The sequence below is a fragment of the Hoplias malabaricus genome, chromosome 8, assembly GCF_029633855.1.
Source record: "Hoplias malabaricus isolate fHopMal1 chromosome 8, fHopMal1.hap1, whole genome shotgun sequence".
In the NCBI taxonomy this organism is placed as follows: Eukaryota; Metazoa; Chordata; class Actinopteri; order Characiformes; family Erythrinidae; genus Hoplias; species Hoplias malabaricus.
Window position 1 is genome coordinate 42,817,225 of NC_089807.1, and position 22,593 is coordinate 42,839,817.

Genomic DNA, 22,593 nt, shown 5'->3' on the forward strand with positions numbered 1-22,593 from the left:
TATAGTCCAGAGAACCATACAGTACATAGGACACTATAGAACAGAAAACACTAGTCCAGAGAACCATACAGTACATAGGACACTATAGAACAGAAAACAATATAGTCCAGAGAACCATACAGTACATAGGGCACTATAGAACAGAGAATACTATAGTCCAGAGAACCATACAGTACATAGGACACTATAGTACAGAGAACACTATAGTCCAGAGAACCATAGAGTACATAGGGCACTATAGAACACAGAGCACTATAGTCCAGAGAACCATACAGTACATAGGACACTATAGAACAGAGAATACTATAGTACAGAGAACCATACAGTACATAGGACACTATAGAACAGAGAATACTATAGTACAGAGAACCATACAGTACATAGGACACTATAGAACAGAGAACACTATAGTCCAGAGAACCACACGGTACATAGGACACTATAGAACAGAGAGCACTATAGTCCAGAGAACCACACAGTACATAGGACACTATAGAACAGAGAACACTATAATCCAGAGAACCATACAGTACATAGGACACTATAGAACAGAGAGCACTATAGTCCAGAGAACCACACAGTACATAGGACACTATAGAACAGAGAACACTATAGTCCAGAGAACCATACAGTACATAGGGCACTATAGAACAGAGAATACTATAGTACAGAGAACCATACAGTACATAGGACACTATAGAACAGAGAACACTGTAGTCCAGAGAACCATACAGTACATAGGACACTATAGAACAGAGAGCACTATAGTCCAGAGAACCACACAGTACATAGGACACTATAGAACAGAGAACACTAAAGTCCAGAGAACCATACAGTACATAGGACACTATAGAACAGAGAGCACTATAGTCCAGAGAACCACACAGTACATAGGACACTATAGAACAGAGAGCACTATAGTCCAGAGAACCACACAGTACATAGGACACTATAGAACAGAGAACACTATAGTCCAGAGAACCACACAGTACATAGGACACTATAGAACAGAGAACACTATAGTCCAGAGAACCATACAGTACATAGGACACTATAGAACAGAGAGCACTATAGTCCAGAGAACCACACAGTACATAGGACACTATAGAACAGAGAACACTATAGTCCAGAGAACCATACAGTACATAGGGCACTATAGAACAGAGAATACTATAGTACAGAGAACCATACAGTACATAGGACACTATAGAACACAGAGCACTATAGTCCAGAGAACCATACAGTACATAGGACACTATAGAACAGAGAACACTATAGTCCAGAGAACCACACAGTACATAGGACACTATAGAACAGAGAGCACTATAGTCCAGAGAACCACACAGTACATAGGACACTATAGAACAGAGAACACTATAGTCCAGAGAACCATACAGTACATAGGACACTATAGAACAGAGAGCACTATAGTCCAGAGAACCACACAGTACATAGGACACTATAGAACAGAGAACACTATAGTCCAGAGAACCATACAGTACATAGGACACTATAGAACAGAGAGCACTATAGTCCAGAGAACCACACAGTACATAGGACACTATAGAACAGAGAACACTATAGTCCAGAGAACCATACAGTACATAGGACACTATAGAACAGAGAACACTATAGTCCAGAGAACCATACAGTACATAGGACACTATAGAACACAGAGCACTATAGTCCAGAGAACCATACAGTACATAGGACACTATAGAACAGAGAACACTATAGTCCAGAGAACCACACAGTACATAGGACACTATAGAACAGAGAGCACTATAGTCCAGAGAACCACACAGTACATAGGACACTATAGAACAGAGAACACTATAGTCCAGAGAACCATACAGTACATAGGACACTATAGAACAGAGAGCACTATAGTCCAGAGAACCACACAGTACATAGGACACTATAGAACAGAGAACACTATAGTCCAGAGAACCATACAGTACATAGGACACTATAGAACAGAGAACACTATAGTCCAGAGAACCATACAGTACATAGGACACTATAGAACAGAAAACACTCATTTTGAAGGTTTACTTTTGAATATCCACTAAAAGTCTTGATTATTTGAAAACAAAATGAGCTGTTTTTATGTAGTCAAACATTTGTCTAGAAATATATATACAAATAAAATTAAATTCACTGATTCCGTGTTCTGGATTCTGTCCCAGGTTATTGATATTTCTAGGGACTAGGGTTAAGTACATATTCTAAGCTGTAAAAAGTGCAATTCTCACATTAATATTTGAAATCCATTAATTATTTATACATTATGAAATATTAAAAGGCCTATATCCTACATTTTCCTCATATTTTAAACCCCCACTCCGTTACGTCTTACGTCCAGTAATAACATTTTTGAAATTATATTTTTTAAAATAGCCATATATCATTTCCCTCATTTCCCGCGTCTCTTTATAACCTCTTTTCTTTAACAGAAACAAGCTGTTTGTGTTACCGTGCCTTTAAGACCACAGGCACACAATGTGCAGGGCCTAAAGTTTTATAGCGTAATAAGGCGGAATACACACACTGCTCAGTACATTTAAACATGCGCACTTCAGTGACACTTAATGGTGTTATAGAGAACAGGGGAAGAGCCGAGAGAAATGGCAGCTATGGAATGGGGTTCATTTGCAAAAGTAATGTGATAAATTATGTCAAAATAGGATGTTGACATAATTTAATTGAAATGTAGTGCCTAAAAAAAGGGATAAATATTTAAGTGACAGTCGTTAATTTGATGAAACGTACATTACTTTGATTAAAACAGTGTTGATTTGAAGAGAGTTTTAGATTGACATCGCAGATTAATCAATTCTCTTTCTCTCTTCCCTCTCACTCTTTTGCTCTCTCTCTCTCTCTCTGTCCTTTGTTTCTTTATTCTTTACTCTTTTATTTTTTCTGCTTCTCTCAAACCCCTCCCCCACATTTATTTTATTTTCCTTTTCTGTCCCTGTTCTGTTTTTCATTTTCTATCTCTCATTCCTTTTTATTTGTGTCTTCTTTCTCTCTCTCTCTCTCTCTCTCTCTCTCACTGCACAGGTCAGCACAACTACCTTTGTGCTGGGAGGAACGACTGTATCATTGATAAAATCCGGCGGAAGAACTGTCCGGCGTGCCGAGTACGGAAGTGTCTGCAGGCTGGGATGAATCTGGGAGGTAAACCTCTGCTCGCTGTGAACAATATGGCTGTGGATAGCTGATAATTACAAAATTGCTAAGGAAACCCCAGGCGGTGAAGTTCTGTCCTCACACGGGGCGCCAGAGTCATTACCAAAGTAGCATTACACTCAGTAAACCAGCAATATCTCCACATTAGCAGAGTTTTTAAACTAGCTCCTACACTAATGACTCTGAGCTGGCTGCTGTTCCTTTAAATCATGGCTCCATCCAGAGAGAAAAAGAGAAAACAAGGGAAACGGAAACCTCTGCCCCACTTTTATGTGGAGTGTCTGTAGTAATTCTGTAACTACACGTTAACCGTACGTTTATGTAAATAAGGGTATAATTATATTTTACATCAATAAAATCTTTTACAAGCTTCTAACGTCGTTCCAACTGCCAGATGTTAACTTTTTACACCATTTAAGGTGGAATAGAAAATTTGAATATGAATCCAGTGACTAAGCTGATAACCTGCACTTAGCATTATTTGTTGAGGTTGCGCTTTTCAAGCCGAGCGTGACTACGTGAGAAAACACAACAACAGCAGCAACTACAGCTGCAGAATATTCAAACGAGGCCAGATGGAGGAGCATTACACTGGAATTTATGTCATATTACGTTACTGTGAGTTTACAACCGGTTAAACTGGTCACGACCCGGACCTCATGATGACACATAATTACATACTAATGGCTAAAGTTTGGCAATTTATAACACAGTGGACACAGGACGTGTTTAAAAAGAGTCACACGCTACACTGTGACTTTTTAAAACTCAAAGCTACACTGTATTTTCAAACGTTTTTAGAGTGATGTCCCTTAAGGTAAAGTTCTTCCATCAATGACCCTCCAAGTGGCATTCCATCCAGTGCCTTCTGTAAAATCCGAATGCATGAGTCAAAATGGTACACACAGTGTGCCAACAGTAGACATGACTTCTGATTGGTCACTGGGTTAAATTCATCAAGTAACGCTAACACTAAACCCAGCCCTAACTTCAAACACTTGGCTTCACAATAACCAATAATACAAACACTAGGCATCACAATAAATCTAAGACACCTTCTAAATACCTTCTGAAACTAACGCTAACTAATGCTTTAGTGGCACATAAATATGACCGTGACACATTGGGCGAAGTCTGTAAACATGTGTAATACAGACAGTCACCCTGAGGAAACCCACGCAGACACAGAGAGAACACACCACACTCCTCACAGAGAGTCACCCTGAGGAAACCCACACAGACACAGGGAGAACACACCACACTCCTCACAGACAGTCACCCGGAGGAAACCCACGCAGACACAGAGAGAACACACATTGTGCAGTGTGCATTGGCTTTTTATTTTTAAACTCTAGATATGGATCATCTAATAAGAGTCAAGTAATCTGAGTAGATTATGTGTATAACACGCTATATCTGTCCCTCATTGAAGAAAGCCATTAAGAATGAAGAAATGTGATTAATAAACCCCCTGTGAGACCTGAAACTGGACACAAATAGCCACCCAGGTTTAACATCACCTCTGTGTACCTCACTACTCTAAAGTAAACTTGGCGTAATAATAGATTCAACAAGTCTCTTATTCAAACACAAGTGATTTCCAGCTTCACAAACAGAAACTACACAGATAAGCAGCTCACATTCTACTTCTCTCTCCGATCTATGTGTAAAACAGGATCGACAGCGAGCTGGTTAATCTGGTCAGAAACGCTCGGACTCAGAGCCTGACCTCTACCTCACAGCTGTGGCGAGGCGGTGGACGCTTTCCAGAGTCTGATTCACTCTGAATTCCCTGAAGTCTGAAAACAAGCGCCTTACTCAGGCTTTCCTGTCAGTGTGGCTGAGAGATTGCGAATGACACATTGTTAGTTAACAGTCACTCAGAGAGGTATTACAGGACTTAAGCATTTCTCTCTGACTTTAACGAATGCCTGAGATTCCAAGGAGTCTTCAGGAGGCTTCAGATTCTTCCAGAGAATGATAGGAATTATCAGCGAAGCCATTGGTTGAGACAAGGTGAGACAGACAGGTGCGTGAATGCACAGTAAATCTAACAACAGAGAATAAAATAAATTGCAAAACCAACACTCGTCATTAGGCTTTGAGAGCTTGGGCTCATGTGCAGCTGCTCTGTGTCTGTGTGGGTTTCCTCCGTGTGACTGTCTGTGAGGAGTGTGGTGTGTTCTCCCTGTGTCTGCGTGGGTTTCCTCCGGGTGACTGTCTGTGAGGAGTGTGGTGTGTTCTCTCTGTGTCTGCGTGGGTTTCCTCTGGGTGACTGTCTGTGAGGAGTGTGGTGTGTTCTCTCTGTGTCTGCGTGGGTTTCCTCCGGGTGACTGTCTGTGAGGAGTGTGGTGTGTTCTCCCTGTGTTGGCGTGGGTTTCCTCCGGGTGACTGTCTGTGAGGAGTGTGGTGTGTTATCCCTGTATCTGCGTGGGTTTCCTCCGGGTGACTGTCTGTGAGGAGTGTGGTGTGTTCTCTCTGTGTCTGCGTGGGTTTCCTCTGGGTGACTGTCTGTGAGGAGTGTGGTGTGTTCTCTCTGTGTCTGCGTGGGTTTCCTCCGGGTGACTGTCTGTGAGGAGTGTGGTGTGTTCTCTCTGTGTCTGTGTGGGTTTCCTCCGTGTGACTGTCTGTGAGGAGTGTGGTGTGTTCTCCCTGTGTCTGCGTGGGTTTCCTCCGGGTGACTGTCTGTGAGGAGTGTGGTGTGTTCTCTCTGTGTCTGCGTGGGTTTCCTCTGGGTGACTGTCTGTGAGGAGTGTGGTGTGTTCTCTCTGTGTCTGCGTGGGTTTCCTCCGGGTGACTGTCTGTGAGGAGTGTGGTGTGTTCTCCCTGTGTTGGCGTGGGTTTCCTCCGGGTGACTGTCTGTGAGGAGTGTGGTGTGTTATCCCTGTATCTGCGTGGGTTTCCTCCGGGTGACTGTCTGTGAGGAGTGTGGTGTGTTCTCCCTGTGTCTGCGTGGGTTTCCTCCGGGTGACTGTCTGTGAGGAGTGTGGTGTGTTCTCCCTGTGTCTGCGTGGGTTTCCTCCGGGTGACTGTCTGTGAGGAGTGTGGTGTGTTCTCCCTGTGTTTGCGTGGGTTTCCTCCGGGTGACTGTCTGTGAGGAGTGTGGTGTGTTATCCCTGTATCTGCGTGGGTTTCCTCCGGGTGACTGTCTGTGAGGAGTGTGGTGTGTTCTCCCTGTGTCTGCGTGGGTTTCCTCCGGGTGTCTGTTTGTGAGGAGTGTGGTGTGTTCTCCCCCGTGTTCGTATGGGTTTCCTCCGGGTGACTGTCTGTGAGGAGTGTGGTGTGTTCTCCCTGTGTTTGCGTGGGTTTCCTCCGGTTTCCTCCCACAGTCCAAAAACACACGTTGGTAGGTGGATTGGCGACTCAAAGTGTCCGTAGGTGTGAGTGAATGTGTGTGTGTCTGTGTTGCCTTGTGAAGGACTGGCGCCCCCTCCAGGGTGTATTCCTGCCTTGCGTCCAATGATTCCAGGTAGGCTCTGGACCCACCACGACCCTGAACTGGATAAGGGTTACAGATAATGAATGAATGAATGGATGGATGGATAGAATATGTGTTTCTAATTTTCAAAGCACATTTGAAATGTGTCGCCTTTATTGATTTGTTTGTTTGTGGGTGTTTTGGAGTGTTGTGTAGCACGCGATAGCAATAACACAGACAAATAAACAGCAGGCGCCATGACCGAAGAGGCCAGCCACGCAGTAAACACAAACAAAAACAATAGACAATAAAGCGAATCAGAGATGACTGTTTCACCTTGGCTTGATTGGTGTTTCCCACGGCAGGCCTTAATCTGAGTCGCCTCCTCCAACAACCACAGCAATTTATTGTCTATTTTTACGCTTCGCTGGGAGGAAAACAAACACAATTTTGCCTCAAATTGGATTTTTAACTACCGCTCTCCAACAGCTGCGATTCAAGAACGCTCTTTGTTTTAATCTCTGTCTTCAGGACAGTCTCTCAGTCCAGGCCTTTATACCTGCCTCGGTTTATTCAGCATGCTTTCTCTGTACAGCACAGCTCCGTCTCATCCCCAGCTCAGTGAACACAGACCTGACGTGGACATGTGCTGTGCTGAGTGTTTATTTTTGTTTATTTCTAGATATTATTATATTATGAGTTTATTTATTTGAGTTTTCATTAATAATGTTCTGTCTTTTTCTTTTCATTTAAAGTTTTTCTTATTCATAGTTCATTAAACAAGCTTTTAATATGAAAAATTCTTTTTATAATTAGTGCTGTATTTGTGTTTGAAATTAAAAGAGGAGAATTCTTTAAATTGTCCTCCCACAGAAGGTCAACGTATGAATGAAAATATATTGAGAAAAATATGACTCTATTCTGTACACTGATGCTTATTATGTACACCATAGCAACCACCTTTTATCATAGCGGCTTCCTAGCTAACACTTGAGATCCCATAGCAACCACCTATAAACACCTTAGTAACCACCCCCCTCTCATAGTATCATCATAGCAACACCTTGGAACACCATAGCAACCACCTAGCAAAACCTTAGCAACAAGTTAGCAGCCAACTTGGTAATAATTGCAACACCTTAGCAACCATTTTTGATACCATAGCAACCACTTAGCAACTACCTGTGAGTTATTTAAAAAGTCTCATTGTTTCTTAATTAAATATTAGTTATGTTTTAATATTTAAATATTATAACAGTGTGTTATTTAAAAAAAAATGAACTCTGCTCGTCTCCGTTCCTCTCAGCACGGAAGTCGAAGAAGTTGGGGAAGATGAAGAGTGTGAGCGAGGACTCGGTGCAGGTCTCCAAAGACTCCGCCCCCTTCCTCTCCTCAGAGAAGGAGCTGAACTCGTCCATGGCTCTGGTCCCTCACGGCCCTGCGGTCGCTCCGTTCCTGTCTCCGTCCGTCTGCAGCGTCCTGGAGCTCATCGAGCCCGAGGTGGTTTTCGCCGGCTACGACAACACACAGCCGGACACGACGGACCACCTGCTGTCCAGCCTCAATAGACTCGCCGGAAAGCAGATGATCCGCGTGGTCAAATGGGCCAAAGTACTTCCAGGTATGTCCAACATTATGGGCTTGAAATCATATCACCTACCTTTGTAACATGCTTGTTTTTTAATATATAAAAAGGATGTGGTAGTTTTTCCTCTGATGCATTCAGCAGAGCACCCCCTTTAACGTGATACGCTTCTATAAAACTGTCCACAGAGGGTGCGCAGTATAAAGGGTCCCCATATAAACATACATCATAGATGGTGTAGACCGTGTGTGATGAGATTGCTGGTCCAGCTGGATATACCTGAGATACAGTGACCTCTATTAAATGTATCTCCGAAGTTTGGTACAGATTGTGTCTCTGCGTTTCACACTGAAGTCTTTAAGCCTTCCCCTCTCTGACGGCTCATTTGCTGTATTGCAATTATTTGATACCAGGGTGTCTGCTTGCTATATCCAGTTGTATAAATAGAAAGCCGGCAGTCACCAGGTCAAACTGGGCCCTCTGACTTTCAAAGATCAGGAGCACATGATAAACATTGAGGAGAGGACCATCATTCATCACTCAGATCAGTTCTGCTCTGCCATGTTACAGTTTTTTTGAAATACGTTATACGTTGGTGTTTAAGTGTGGTGCGCGATGGGGAAATAATAAAACACACATGTAAAAATGAATGTATATACAGTACATGTAGACCTACACAACCATTCACATACCATTCATGCAGAGGTTCTGTAGGGAACCCCAGTGATCCTCCGTACTATAACCCTACGAATGGTGCAGTTGTCTAAGCACTGAGTCAATTATCAGAATATTGGGAGTGTGATCCCCATTCATCCCAGCTATCTGCCCAATGACAGTCTTATCTTCTCTAATAGCATCCTCGTGTGATGCTGTAGCTGTAGCCCGTGTGGAGGTGGAGCAGTCAGTTCTGTGTCCAGTGTCCAGTGAGTCCTGTTCCTGGTGCTCCAGTAAACAGCAGGGTGATAAATGGAAGCCTTGGGCACTTCGTGTAAAGCTGATTCTGGTGATTGTGCCACAACAGTTTATCGTGTCTAGACAAATATTAACACTTCCAGACAGGCAGCTACGACACACACACACACACACACATGCAAACATAGCTCTGTTTACCTGCCTGTTCACACAACACAGGGTCTATTTTTAAAACATAGATAAACACACACACACACACACACAGAGAGTCAGAGGGTCATTACTCTCTAGTTTCTGAGGGGTATGACTCAGTCTGGGCTCAGGGACAGGTCCGGACGCTGAGCGATATGGACTGATATAAATATCACAAAGTTTCCTGTCAATATTCCAGGAGATATCATACACTGTTCACATTTGTTTTGTTTGAATGTTATTATTATTTTGAATAAAGATATGAGGTGTACAAATAAGTTTTAATGATTATTTTTGTGAAATGTTTAATTGAAATTCAAATATCAAACGTTATCCTGTGCTTTTGTCGTTTTATGGTCACTGTGTAGTATTAAGAATGAGTATTTTCATTTTATTTAACAAAAAATAATCTAAACATTAAGTAGCCTGAAAATGGCGCGGGAGAATTCCATCAAGAAAAAGCACTGTAAAAGCATGTGAATCTGATTTCCATGTTAGTGATTGTGAATGCCATATAATAATACTAAATTTGTAGGTAATAAAATGTCATTTGTCATACTTCAACTGTTACCATAAAAAGACAAAGGAGTAGTTGAAAGTTTGAATTTTAAATTACATTTATATGTTACACAAAAACACTATAACACATTTGTACACATAATAATAATCGTTTTACTGGGGCAGCACGGCGGTGCAGCTGGTAGTGACACAGCTCCTGGGTCTGTGAGGAGTGTGGTGTGTTCTCTCTGTGTCTGCGTGGGTTTCCTCCAGGTTACTGTCTGTGAGGAGTGTGGTGTGTTCTCTCTGTGTCTGCGTGGGTTTCCTCCGGGTTACTGTCTGTGAGGAGTGTGGTGTGTTCTCTCTGTGTCTGCGTGGGTTTCCTCCGGGTTACTGTCTGTGAGGAGTGTGGTGTGTTCTCTCTGTGTCTGTGTGGGTTTCCTCCGGGTGACTGTCTGTGAGGAGTGTGGTGTGTTCTCTCTGTGTCTGTGTGGGTTTCCTCCGGGTGACTGTCTGTGAGGAGTGTGGTGTGTTCTCTCTGTGTCTGTGTGGGTTTCCTCCGGGTGACTGTCTGTGAGGAGTGTGGTGTGTTCTCTCTGTGTCTGTGTGGGTTTCCTCCGGGTTACTGTCTGTGAGGAGTGTGGTGTGTTCTCTCTGTGTCTGCGTGGGTTTCCTCCGGGTTACTGTCTGTGAGGAGTGTGGTGTGTTCTCTCTGTGTCTGTGTGGGTTTCCTCCGGGTGACTGTCTGTGAGGAGTGTGGTGTGTTCTCTCTGTGTCTGCGTGGGTTTCCTCCGGGTTACTGTCTGTGAGGAGTGTGGTGTGTTCTCTCTGTGTCTGTGTGGGTTTCCTCCGGGTGACTGTCTGTGAGGAGTGTGGTGTGTTCTCTCTGTGTCTGCGTGGGTTTCCTCCGGGTTACTGTCTGTGAGGAGTGTGGTGTGTTCTCTCTGTGTCTGCGTGGGTTTCCTCCGGGTTACTGTCTGTGAGGAGTGTGGTGTGTTCTCTCTGTGTCTGTGTGGGTTTCCTCCGGGTGACTGTCTGTGAGGAGTGTGGTGTGTTCTCTCTGTGTCTGCGTGGGTTTCCTCCGGGTTACTGTCTGTGAGGAGTTTGGTGTGTTCTCTCTGTGTCTGCGTGGGTTTCCTCCGGGTTACTGTCTGTGAGGAGTGTGGTGTGTTCTCTCTGTGTCTGCGTGGGTTTCCTCCGGGTTACTGTCTGTGAGGAGTGTGGTGTGTTCTCTCTGTGTCTGTGTGGTTTTCCTCCGGGTGACTGTCTGTGAGGAGTGTGGTGTGTTCTCCCTGTGTCTGCGTGGGTTTCCTCTGGGTGACTGTCTGTGAGGAGTGTGGTGTTTTCTCTCTGTGTCTGCGTGGGTTTCCCCCGGGTGCTCTGGTTTCCACCCATGGTGCAAAAACACACGTTGGTAGGTGGATTGGTGACTCAAAAGTGTCCGTAGGTGTGAGGGTGTATCGCCCTGTGAAGGACAGGTGCCCCCTCCAGGGTGTGTTCCCACCTTGCGCCCAGTGATTCCGGGCAGGTTCCAGACCCACTGTGACCCTGAACTGGATAAGTGTTACAGACAATGAACGAATGAATAATTTTCAACTGCTGTACCTTAAACCCTTAACTGTTCTGCTTAACAGTATATAATGTGCTCCCTCTCTTTTTCTCTTTCTCTCTCTAACTCTTTCCAGGTTTCCGCACCTTGCCTATTGAGGATCAGATTACTCTAATCCAGTACTCGTGGATGTGTCTGTCATCCTTCTCTCTCAGCTGGAGATCCTACAAACACACCAACGCCCAGATGCTCTACTTTGCCCCGGACCTCGTCTTCGACGAGTAAGATCTCATATACTTTCTCAATTAAACTGATACTTTACTTTACATCAGGTTTATAGGTAAGTGTTTAGTTTTTGCAGTGGAGCTAGCGTAGCATAAAGTAAGTAAAGGTAAACAAGGAAAGAAAGGCAATGGGACAGATTTCAGACTGGTTGTGTTTAGTTTTGTGGTAAGACTTAGCTCATATTTTAAGGCAACAACAAGACTTTCATTTTCAAAATCCAACGCTTCAACTTTGAAGCAATGGTAAGAGGTAAACCTCAACTTCTTCTTGGTTAAGTTTTGACTAAATCCAAAAGCCTCTCTGGTAGGATTACTCTGTAGGCTTATTGATGTTTCCAGTCTCATGTCTGCACAGTTTATTTACAAAATTCATAACCCTCAGATATGAAATCCAGAGTTTAGAAGCTGTGCCGGTAGTCCGCAACTCTTTCCCCTTTGACCGTACGCTGGAAAGATGAAGCAAAGGCAAAGGCACTGTGGTATAAACACTGAAATACTTGACTTAAGAACAGCCAAACATTTTGAAAACTTTTGACATGCTGAGCTTGCTCTGATGTCAAAATCCTGGGAAAAAAACAAACTCCAGTTCTAAAACTAGCACCTGTAACGTAAGCTAGAGCCGGAAATACGTTTTCTCCGCAAGCAGCACTTGATCACATCATTGGAGCCGGATAGTGAGGTCAATAGGTCATGTGACTCGGAGATGGACGAGAGATGACAAGACGGGGATGGGGGAGAGCTGTTCATAGTTTTTTGAGAAGCTGCTTACTGACAGGTCTAAAGTAGAATTTAGTTGAGGGAAAAGAGCGGCCCCTGCAGGAACGCTTTGGGACTGCATCCTCCTGTCACTAGAGAAAATGCACGGGTAGGGCAACAAAAGTATTTAAGGTGTAAAAGCTTTTGAGTGGCTGGAGAGTGGGACAGAATATAGCCAAAGGCTGTGAGAATCTGATTGCATTCAGCCACAGTGTCATTTGTGAGGTCAGTTAGCAACACCACGCAAGCAACAGTTTTTGGGTGTGTTCATCCACGCTCCTCAGAATGAAGTTACACTGATACGGATACCCTCCAGTGTGCTAATCCTAAAGGCTCATGTACAGCTGCTCCAGGGCTTCTCATTCAGTTGACCAATGCTTGTCCAAGGAGTTTATCCAAGCTGTGTGTGCAGTTGAACAGCTGTCAGTCGCGAGTATCCAGTTTTGTTTTGAGGAATCTCTCCGTAAGCCATTTGCATACGTCCTGAGTTTGTCGTAAATGAGCAAGACAAGCTGAGAAATTTGGACCCATACCAAACAACGCAAGGCCTGGAAGGGCACTGAAAAAGTGAATTACGCTTGAGAAATCGATGTCCTAATGACAATGTGAGTGGGAATGAGGTAAATACAGGGTGGTTTCTCACTTTTAACAAGATACAATGCATCTGATCTGACACAGAGAAATCCCTGGTGTACACTGTGTGTTTGAATATGCAGTGCTAGCTACTGCTAATGTCCGCACCCTGGTTAGACAGATGGCTGCTCTAGCATTCTCTCCTCAGGTAGTTCCTTCAGAATAATGATCTCAGTACAATGCGCTCTAAATGTCCCCTCCGCACGCAGTGACGTCCACTCTCTGAGCTTCTGCTGCTTGTAAAGGACTCCCACGCATCCGCACACAGTGGTCAGGGCCAAAACGCAGTGACGAATGTGGCCAGCGTGTTCCTGGCACTCTGGGGCAGCTATGCTAACCTGCTGCTGATTTACTGCCCCCTGGAATGACCACCCCTCTGCCAGGAGTCACGAAGCCTTGCATGACACTGCTGTTCAAGAACAAGATTATGTGGTGTGTGTGTGTGTGTGTGTATGAAGTAATGAGCACAGGCCAATTCATCATTATTGCTAGTGGCAGAGTTTAGTTTTTTGTGCAGTCTGTTTAGAATTTAAAGAATATAAAAGTAGTTTTACAGATAAATGCATAAAATAATCAGTGTCATTTCATACAGAGGATATTAGCATATGCTACACAATGCTAATATTCTGAAAGTATAAAAGATTTTAAGTTATAAATAGTATGTAAACATATATCATTTAAATAATATTCATGGAATAATGTTTTATTTTAATTATTCTGCATGTCATTGTTGCTGTGTCCAGAAAACTGTTAAAATGGCGTAAGAGTATTAGCCTCACACATTAGCATTTATGCTACAATACAAACTCTCACAGAATCTCACCTGTAGCATGCTCTGGCTTTTTATTACAACGTCTACTTATTTATTTCAGATTCTTAAGTTAGCATTAGCACAGGTGTGTTCTGTACATGGAGTAATCTCCTCATTAGACGTTTTAACATAATTTAATTTAGGTTAGCTTTATGGATACGGCAGTGACCGTATATACATTCTGTTTGAATATGTTTGGTAAATGCTAGCTTATTTGACTGAATGTTTGTGCTGAAGTAAACTAACTGTGAGACATTTAATCTGGGCGCACATTTATTTTCCTTAAATCTACACAACTGTGATGCTGTAAAACACTGCAATGTTTTGGTACCTTCCAATGGTGCTGGGTAGGAAAGGGTTAAAACAGCTCCAGCATTGGGATTTCTCAGCAGAGACCTTGCTGTGGAGCGAAAGTAGAACTTTATGGAGCAGTGTCCTTAAAAGATATCGATTGGAAACAGAGGAGGGGAAGCGAAGGCCTACTTCTACTGCGAATGCAAAAACAAAAGGACTAAATAGTGCTGTTAACAGAAGTTTCCAAAAGTTTTCAGTGCCCTCAAAAACTATGCCTCTTACCAAAGGACAGATCGCAAAAAATCAAAGCCCTTTTCTCTCTCTCTCTCTCTCTCTTGCTCTCTTACTCTCTCTCTCTTGCTCTCTCTCTCTCTCTCTCTCTCTCTCTCACTCTCTTACTCTCTCTCTCTTGCTCTCTCTCTCTCTCTCTCTCTCTCTCTCTCTCACTCTCTTGCTCTCTTACTCTCTCTCTCTTGCTCTCTCTCTCTCTCTCTCTCTCTCTCTCACTCTCTTACTCTCTCTCTCCCTCTCTCTCTCTTGCTCTCTCTCTCTCTCTCTTTCTCACTCTCTCACTCTCTCTCCCTATTTCTCTCTCTCTCTCTTCTCTCTCTCTCTCTCTCTCTCTCTCTCTGTCTCTCTCTGTCTCTCTCTCTCTCTCTCTCTCTCTCGCTCTCTTTCTCTCTCTGTCTCTCTCTCTCTCTCGCTTTCTCTCTCTCTCTCTCTCCCTCTTTCTCTCTCTCTCTCTCTCTCTCTCTCTCTCTCTCTCTCTCTCTCCAGCTCATACAATTCAATGCAGTGTTCAAAGTAGAAGCACCATATCCCTGTTGACAATTTCCTGAGCAGTGGGTTGTGTTTTGTTTGCTTTTTTTTTTTTAAATCCTAATATTTTTTCTCCACAATCATTAGTCATCACCAGTTCCACCTGATAGTTAGGACTCCCCCTCACACACACAGTATCCCACAGTCCTGGGAGGATGAGGGTAGCACATGCTTCCTCAGAGACACATGACTCTGGGGACTATTTGCCAAGTGCTAGATATGACCATGCTCTGTCTGTTGTGAGGAAAGGCAAGCGGCAGTAGCTCTAACTCAGGTTTCTTTACTGAAAGGTCGGTGTAAAACTGAAGCATACGTAGTAGAATGTAAATAAAGGCTTAAATTTAACCTGTAATATGTAAAAGAGTCTCAGTGCGCACCTGCATTACCTTAAAGAGACCCAGAAGTCATGATTTAATATCTGTTTAATATCAGAAAAGCAGAGGAACACTAGGAATAACGTTTGCGGTTCACCCCGTGCAAAGACAAAGTGAGGAAGAGGAAAGGAGCTTAGTGTGGATCGTAGTATTGGATGCTAAAAGCAAAAATACAGAAACTAGAGAAGGCCACAGTGGATTAATGCAGGATATGAATAAAATATGTTTAGGACGATTAGAGGAGTATGGAGGAGGAGGAGGAGGTCCAGGTCTCTTTTCCAACGATCCCTCACCATGGCCACCATAGCGACCGAGAGCCTGGTCATGAAGCTGTGGTCAGTATTCATACTCCTCCTCGTATTCCCCCTCTCCCTCTTTTTTTTTCTCTCTCTCACTTGTGTTTTGCCCAGTTTGAGCCATGAGTCTGCAGAATCCGAGCTTGCGCCGCTGAACAAAGTTTATGTATTCTTTCATACGCAGGCGTGGGCAGCATAAATAAAACATACATATTTATGAACTATATATGTAATAATCAGAGATGCCTCTCGTACGGAAAATGAAGTGTTTTCTGGTGTGAATCTGAATTTTTACTCTGAGGCAAGTCTAGAAATTACACACTAAATTGCCAAAAGTTTGTGGACACTTGCTTATCCAACATTTCTTATGAAATGGAGGATGTTAATTGAATGTGTGCCCCCTCTGCTGCAGTGTCAGCCCCCTCTTCTTGGAAGGGTTTGCATTAAATGTGTTTTAATCATCAATGAACAGGATTACACCATAATTTGGACTCTGAATTTAACCAAGTGAAATGTATTCTATGTGTCTGAGAGCCAAACACACACACACACACACACAGCCATCCATCCATTATCTGTAACCCTTATCCAGTTCAGGGTCACGGTTGGTCCAGAGCCTACCTGGAATTATTGGGCGCAAGGCGAGAATACACCCTGGAGGGGGCGCCTGTCCTTCACAGGGCAACACACACTCACACATTCACTCACACACTCACACCTACGGACACTTTTGAGTCGCCAATCCACCTACCAACGTGTGTTTTTGGACTGTGGGAGGAAACTGGAACACCCGGAGGAAACCCAACACTCTTCACAGACAGTCACCCGGAGGAAACCCACGCAGACACAGGGAGAACACACCACACTCCTCACAGACAGTCACAGGCGGGAATCGAACCCACAACCTCCAGGACCCTGGAGATGTGACTGCGACACCTACCTCCTGCACCACCAAGCTGCTGTAATCGGCCATATTTTTTAAATATTTGTTCTTGATAATAAAACTATGACAGCAGCAGATCATTTGGATTGTTTTATTAAATAATTTGCTTGAGAATGAACTGCATTTTTTGGCTACGTCCTCTGTTTCAAATCAAATATATTATATATATAGTGCTTTTTACAACTGATGTTTTACGCTCTGACAGCGTGCAAGAAAACTACAGTAGACACACTGGCTAAATCTCTCAATGCGTATTTTTAAATGCTGAGAGTTAAGGTCAGTATTTTCAGAATGTTTTCTCTTTATATTCAGAATTTATTCTCAAAATATTTCAATTTTATTTCTTGAAATATTCAGACAATATTTTTGGAATATTTGGACTTCCAAGTGCAGGGGGCTGTGAGTGTTGCACAGGTCAAACAGGTCCAGTCAGGACAGAGGCCCATCCAGTCCGCCACTGTTAATTCACTAGTACTCAGGGCTGGAGAGTGAGGGCGAGGGGTGCATGAGACACATGAGATGCGGCCTTTGTTTTTGTGAAACATGTAAAATTAACTAGCCACGCCACTCTTCTGACATCAGCTGCAGTTTCATGATAAAGGTTTGCAACTGTTGTATTTATTCTTACGTCAGCAGTGTCAGAATATGTCTGAGGCGACACCCCGGTTGAGAAGCCTGGTACAGACAGACACACAGACAGACACACAGACAGACAGACAGAGAGACAAGTGAGTGTAGGTAAACTGGGAGTTGGGAATTGGGTTAAATCTCTGTGCATCTGGCAGCTAAACAACATCAGCGTTTTTCCTGGCATATCCTGTGTTTTTACTGGCTGTAACCCACTTAGTGCTGAGATACATGGGTTTAAACCGTTTGCAAGTCGCCTAAAACGTTTGCACAATACTGTGCATGTTGCTATCTGTAGGGTTATGAAACACAGACCAGCCGTAGCATTACGATGACCTCATTTCTATACTCGTTGTGCATTTTATCAGCGCTTTGCAGCTCTACAATTACACACTGAAGTCCATCTGTTGCTCTCCATACTTTATCAGCCCCCCCTTTCACTCTGTTTTCAGTACTCAGGCCCCTACAGGACCCCCACGGAGCAGGTATGATTTGAGTGGTGGATCCTACTCTGCTGTGACACTGACACGAAAGAGACCACCTTTCATTTCATTCCCTGTGAAAGCTTAGTTGAGTCTCAGAAGCTGGTTGTGTTCTACGAAATCCCAGTTACACACTGAGACACTCATAGGCCTTACTCCACACCTTAGATGAGTAACTCTGGTGTGACACTGTGAATGTTTTTCTTTTGCGTCTAGTACTTTTCACTGTTCTATGATGGTGCCACGTCCTTTCAGACCCATAACCTTGAGGTGTCGCCTCGTACACGTGGATATTGCTGTTTAAATTAGAAGCAAGGTTTTAGTTAATTTACTCTGAAATATGGAAGTTAAAATAAAAGTAATTTAATCAGAAATATATAATGTGTGGGCGGCACGGTGGTGCAGCAGGTAGTGTCTCTGTCACAACTCCAGGGACCTGGAGGCTGTGGGTTCGAGTCGTGCTCCGTGTGACTGTCTGTGAGGAGTGTGGTGTGTTCTCTCTGTGTCTGCGTGGGTTTCCTCCGGGTGACTGTCTGTGAGGAGTGTGGTGTGTTCTCTCTGTGTCTGCGTGGGTTTCCTCCGGGTGACTGTCTGTGAGGAGTGAGGAGTGTGGTGTGTTCTCTCTGTGTCTGCGTGGGTTTTCTCCGGGTGACTGTCTGTGAGGAGTGTGGTGTGTTCTCTCTGTGTCTGCGTGGGTTTCCTCCGGGTGACTGTGAGGAGTGTGGTGTGTTCTCCCTGTGTCTGCGTGGGTTTCCTCCGGGTGACTGTCTGTGAGGAGTGTGGTGTGTTCTCCCTGTGTCTGCGTGGGTTTCCTCCGGGTGAGTGTCTGTGAGGAGTGTGGTGTGTTCTCTCTGTGTCTGCATGGGTTTCCTCCGGGTGACTGTCTGTGAGGAGTGTGGTGTGTTCTCCCTGTGTCTGCGTGGGTTTCCTCCGGGTGACTGTCTGTGAGGAGTGTGGTGTGTTCTCTCTGTGTCTGCGTGGGTTTTCTCCGGGTGACTGTGAGGAGTGTGGTGTGTTCTCCCTGTGTCTGCGTGGGTTTTCTCCGGGTGACTGTCTGTGAGGAGTGTAGTGTGTTCTCCCTGTGTCTGCGTGGGTTTCCTCCGGGTGACTGTCTGTGAGGAGTGTGGTGTGTTCTCTCTGTGTCTGCGTGGGTTTCCTCCGGGTGACTGTCTGTGAGGAGTGGTGTGTGTTCTCTCTGTGTCTGCGTGGGTTTTCTCCGGGTGACTGTCTGTGAGGAGTGTGGTGTGTTCTCCCTGTGTCTGCGTGGGTTTCCTCCGGGTGACTGTCTGTGAGGAGTGTGGTGTGTTCTCTCTGTGTCTGCGTGGGTTTCCTCCGGGTGACTGTCTGTGAGGAGTGTGGTGTGTTCTCTCTGTGTCTGCGTGGGTTTCCTCCGGGTGACTGTCTGTGAGGAGTGAGGAGTGTGGTGTGTTCTCTCTGTGTCTGCGTGGGTTTTCTCCGGGTGACTGTCTGTGAGGAGTGTGGTGTGTTCTCTCTGTGTCTGCGTGGGTTTCCTCCGGGTGACTGTGAGGAGTGTGGTGTGTTCTCCCTGTGTCTGCGTGGGTTTCCTCCGGGTGACTGTCTGTGAGGAGTGTGGTGTGTTCTCCCTGTGTCTGCGTGGGTTTCCTCCGGGTGAGTGTCTGTGAGGAGTGTGGTGTGTTCTCTCTGTGTCTGCATGGGTTTCCTCCGGGTGACTGTCTGTGAGGAGTGTGGTGTGTTCTCCCTGTGTCTGCGTGGGTTTCCTCCGGGTGACTGTCTGTGAGGAGTGTGGTGTGTTCTCTCTGTGTCTGCGTGGGTTTTCTCCGGGTGACTGTGAGGAGTGTGGTGTGTTCTCCCTGTGTCTGCGTGGGTTTTCTCCGGGTGACTGTCTGTGAGGAGTGTAGTGTGTTCTCCCTGTGTCTGCGTGGGTTTCCTCCGGGTGACTGTCTGTGAGGAGTGTGGTGTGTTCTCTCTGTGTCTGCGTGGGTTTCCTCCGGGTGACTGTCTGTGAGGAGTGGTGTGTGTTCTCTCTGTGTCTGCGTGGGTTTTCTCCGGGTGACTGTCTGTGAGGAGTGTGGTGTGTTCTCCCTGTGTCTGCGTGGGTTTCCTCCGGGTGACTGTCTGTGAGGAGTGTGGTGTGTTCTCTCCGTGTCTGCATGGGTTTCCTCCGGGTGACTGTCTGTGAGGAGTGTGGTGTGTTCTCTCTGTGTCTGCGTGGGTTTCCTCCAGGTGACTGTCTGTGAGGAGTGTGGTGTGTTCTGTCTTGAAAGATATCTTGATTGAGGTTCCTAATTGAAAGGAGAATGGAGTTTAGTTTGAAGTTGTTCGTAAACCTAAACCTAGATCTTGTACTAAACCTAGCCTCAGGAACAAATACGTAAATAGACAAATGAATGATAAAAAGAACTATTTACAAAGGGTCAGACCTTTGTTTTTGTTTTTTTTAATTCCTAATGTAAATACATGTGCGCGCACACACACACACACAAATGTACCTAATAGATGATTCTGTGTGTGTGTGTGCCCCTCTATCTCTCTGTCTGTGTAATACAGAGATGTTGGTCCTGCAGAATCACATGTGAACTCTGACTCTTTCAAGTCGGCCCACAGGGCAGCCGTTTGATTATTTTTTTGTCAACACAACAGTGATTTAAAAGCCTGGCCGCTTCCAAAACCCATAATTCCCTCCAGCTCCTCCACTTCATCTGGCCTGCACATTTCCCTCAAACGCTCCCTCTCTCTGCTTCTCCATTGTGCTTCTTCCCATACACATGAATTGTTGAGTTGTGTGATATGCTTCGCTGTTGGAGCGTGGAAATGTGCGTTTGTGGATATTTTGGATATTGCGCTCTGATCCTTTTAAGACGATGCAAAAACTTTTCATCTCGCTGAAAGATTTGTGTTTGTATACATCTGTATCACACAAGAACACATGTCTCTGGTTCTGTGCTGCAGCGTTTTATGGCATTACAAGAGCCAAACAGCACTTAGACATATACTGCATGTGATGCCGCTCCTGCTCTATTTGGGTGGCATTTCTGCAATTTCTCATTGACTCAGACTGTCTTTTTCTTCAAGAAAGTTTGGGCCACACCATTGCAAGCTAAAATACAGTTAATGTGTAACGTTAGGCCTTCAGTTCAGCTCCTGAAGTCCTGACCAATGGGAGGTGATGTTGTGGATGTGTTCATAGTGTATAACAGTTAAAACATTACTACATTATTATATATGTAGCTATTACATGTATTATTAATATGTAACTACACAGTTATCAAAGCCATAATATGAACAGGGAATGTCTTTTTTACAGATGTGAGATATTGAGACTTCTAAGCCCTGGTTGAAGATGGCACATGCTAATAGCCTCTTTCCAGGCAATGTACAGAGCAGCATTCTCAGAGCAGCGCTAAAGGCAGATCTCTTAGAAATCACTGGTGCATGTGTGGCTAGTTTAATTCCAGCGCTGACACTCTTCTCTCCGGTCTCTCTGCAGGGAGCGCATGCAGCAGTCGGCCATGTACGATCTGTGTCTGAGCATGAAGCAGGTCAGTCAAGAGTTTGTCCGGCTGCAGCTGACCTACGAGGAGTTCCTCGCCATGAAGGTACTGCTGCTCCTCAGCACAGGTCAGTGTCCTGGTCAGTCTCTCTCTGTGCTTTCGTGTCAAGATACGACACGTAATAGACATTTGTGATGTCATAGCTTTGATAAATTCATTAATGAATAACTCAAACTGAAAACACTACCTCATCCTAAACTCTCTCAGATAATATTAGGGGTACGAATAAGATTGTAACGTATAATTGGCATGTTATTACAAAAATAATAATGAGCTTTAATACTCTGTTTACATTCGCTGACATAGAAAACTAGGAAGAGTCCGTATCACTGCAGTGTGTAGCCCAGGTGACAACGGTGTTTACATGTGTAGAGCCTGACACAGTCGTTATTATATGGCACTCTCAAATATTAGATCATTAACCCCTCATAATGTGCAAAACTGACATGTTTACAGGCTATTTCCTGTCATTCCGGAATCTACATATTTGACACATGACTGCAGACGGCAAAGTCTCTGTCATATTTTACAGTTCTGGTGATAACCATCAGCCAATGACTGAAGTATTCTGTGTAAACTGGTGATTCACATCTAAAAAAGGAAAAAAAAAGGGGGTCATTTGGTTCAAGAGCTGTTTATACCTGTTACACCACTCTCAAACTGTCATGTGTCACCGAGAGCAGCAAAGTCATTTCAGTGTTGCAACACAAAACACGGTGCAGAGAAACACCTGAGCTCTGTTTCACTTCAAATGTCAGGTTGAGTCTTGTCAGAGTCTTTGATTTTTACATGATATTCATCATATGTTGCTGATTTCTCATAAATGGGAATGGCCCGGTGGTTAGGGACCTGGGCGTGTAACTGGAAAGTCGCCGGTTCGCTCACTGCCCCCTAGTGTTCACTAGTGTGTGTGTAGATGTGTGTTTCACTGCACGGATTGGGTTAAATGCGGCAAACAAATTCCTCTGTGTGCAAGCAATAAGATTGTCATTCTAATCATTTTCACAACTTCCACACTCCTAACCCTGGCATACACCTCCGTATTTGAGGCCTATCAGTCTCTAGAAGCATCTTAGCGCATAGCTGCGTTGCTAACGCACTGATTTGTCAGATACTGTATGAAAGTGAGACAAACTTTGAGCTGGAGTTTTGGTATGGGCGAGCTCTCGGCATCTGCTCCACTGCCTGATCCTCTGGAGCTCTTCCAGGGAGCCCTGCTGTACTTAATAAAATCCAGCCAAGCCACGGGCAGTGCTCCAAGAGCCTGTGTTTTTCTCCCCTTCTCTCAAACAGGAGCTCTTCAAGGGAAAGAGAGAGAGGACGAGGTAGATTAGCATGGCTAGGGTGAGCCCGCTATGTGCTGCAGGCGTGAAACAGGACTACAACTAAATGTTT

The 22,593-nt window shown here is 44.5% G+C and overlaps 1 protein-coding gene across 3 annotated transcripts in view; it reads left to right on the plus strand.

The window, feature by feature from the left end:
* Positions 1 to 22,593, plus strand: part of nr3c2 (nuclear receptor subfamily 3, group C, member 2) — a 124,649-nt gene that overhangs the window by 91,868 nt on the left and 10,188 nt on the right. For all 3 annotated transcript variants that reach the window (XM_066679518.1, XM_066679519.1, XM_066679520.1), the window contains 4 exons: positions 3,064 to 3,180; positions 7,917 to 8,231; positions 11,483 to 11,627; positions 21,135 to 21,265. In XM_066679518.1, the coding sequence (XP_066535615.1) occupies positions 3,064 to 3,180; positions 7,917 to 8,231; positions 11,483 to 11,627; positions 21,135 to 21,265 (708 nt within the window). The remainder of the gene's footprint in view (positions 1 to 3,063; positions 3,181 to 7,916; positions 8,232 to 11,482; positions 11,628 to 21,134; positions 21,266 to 22,593) is intronic.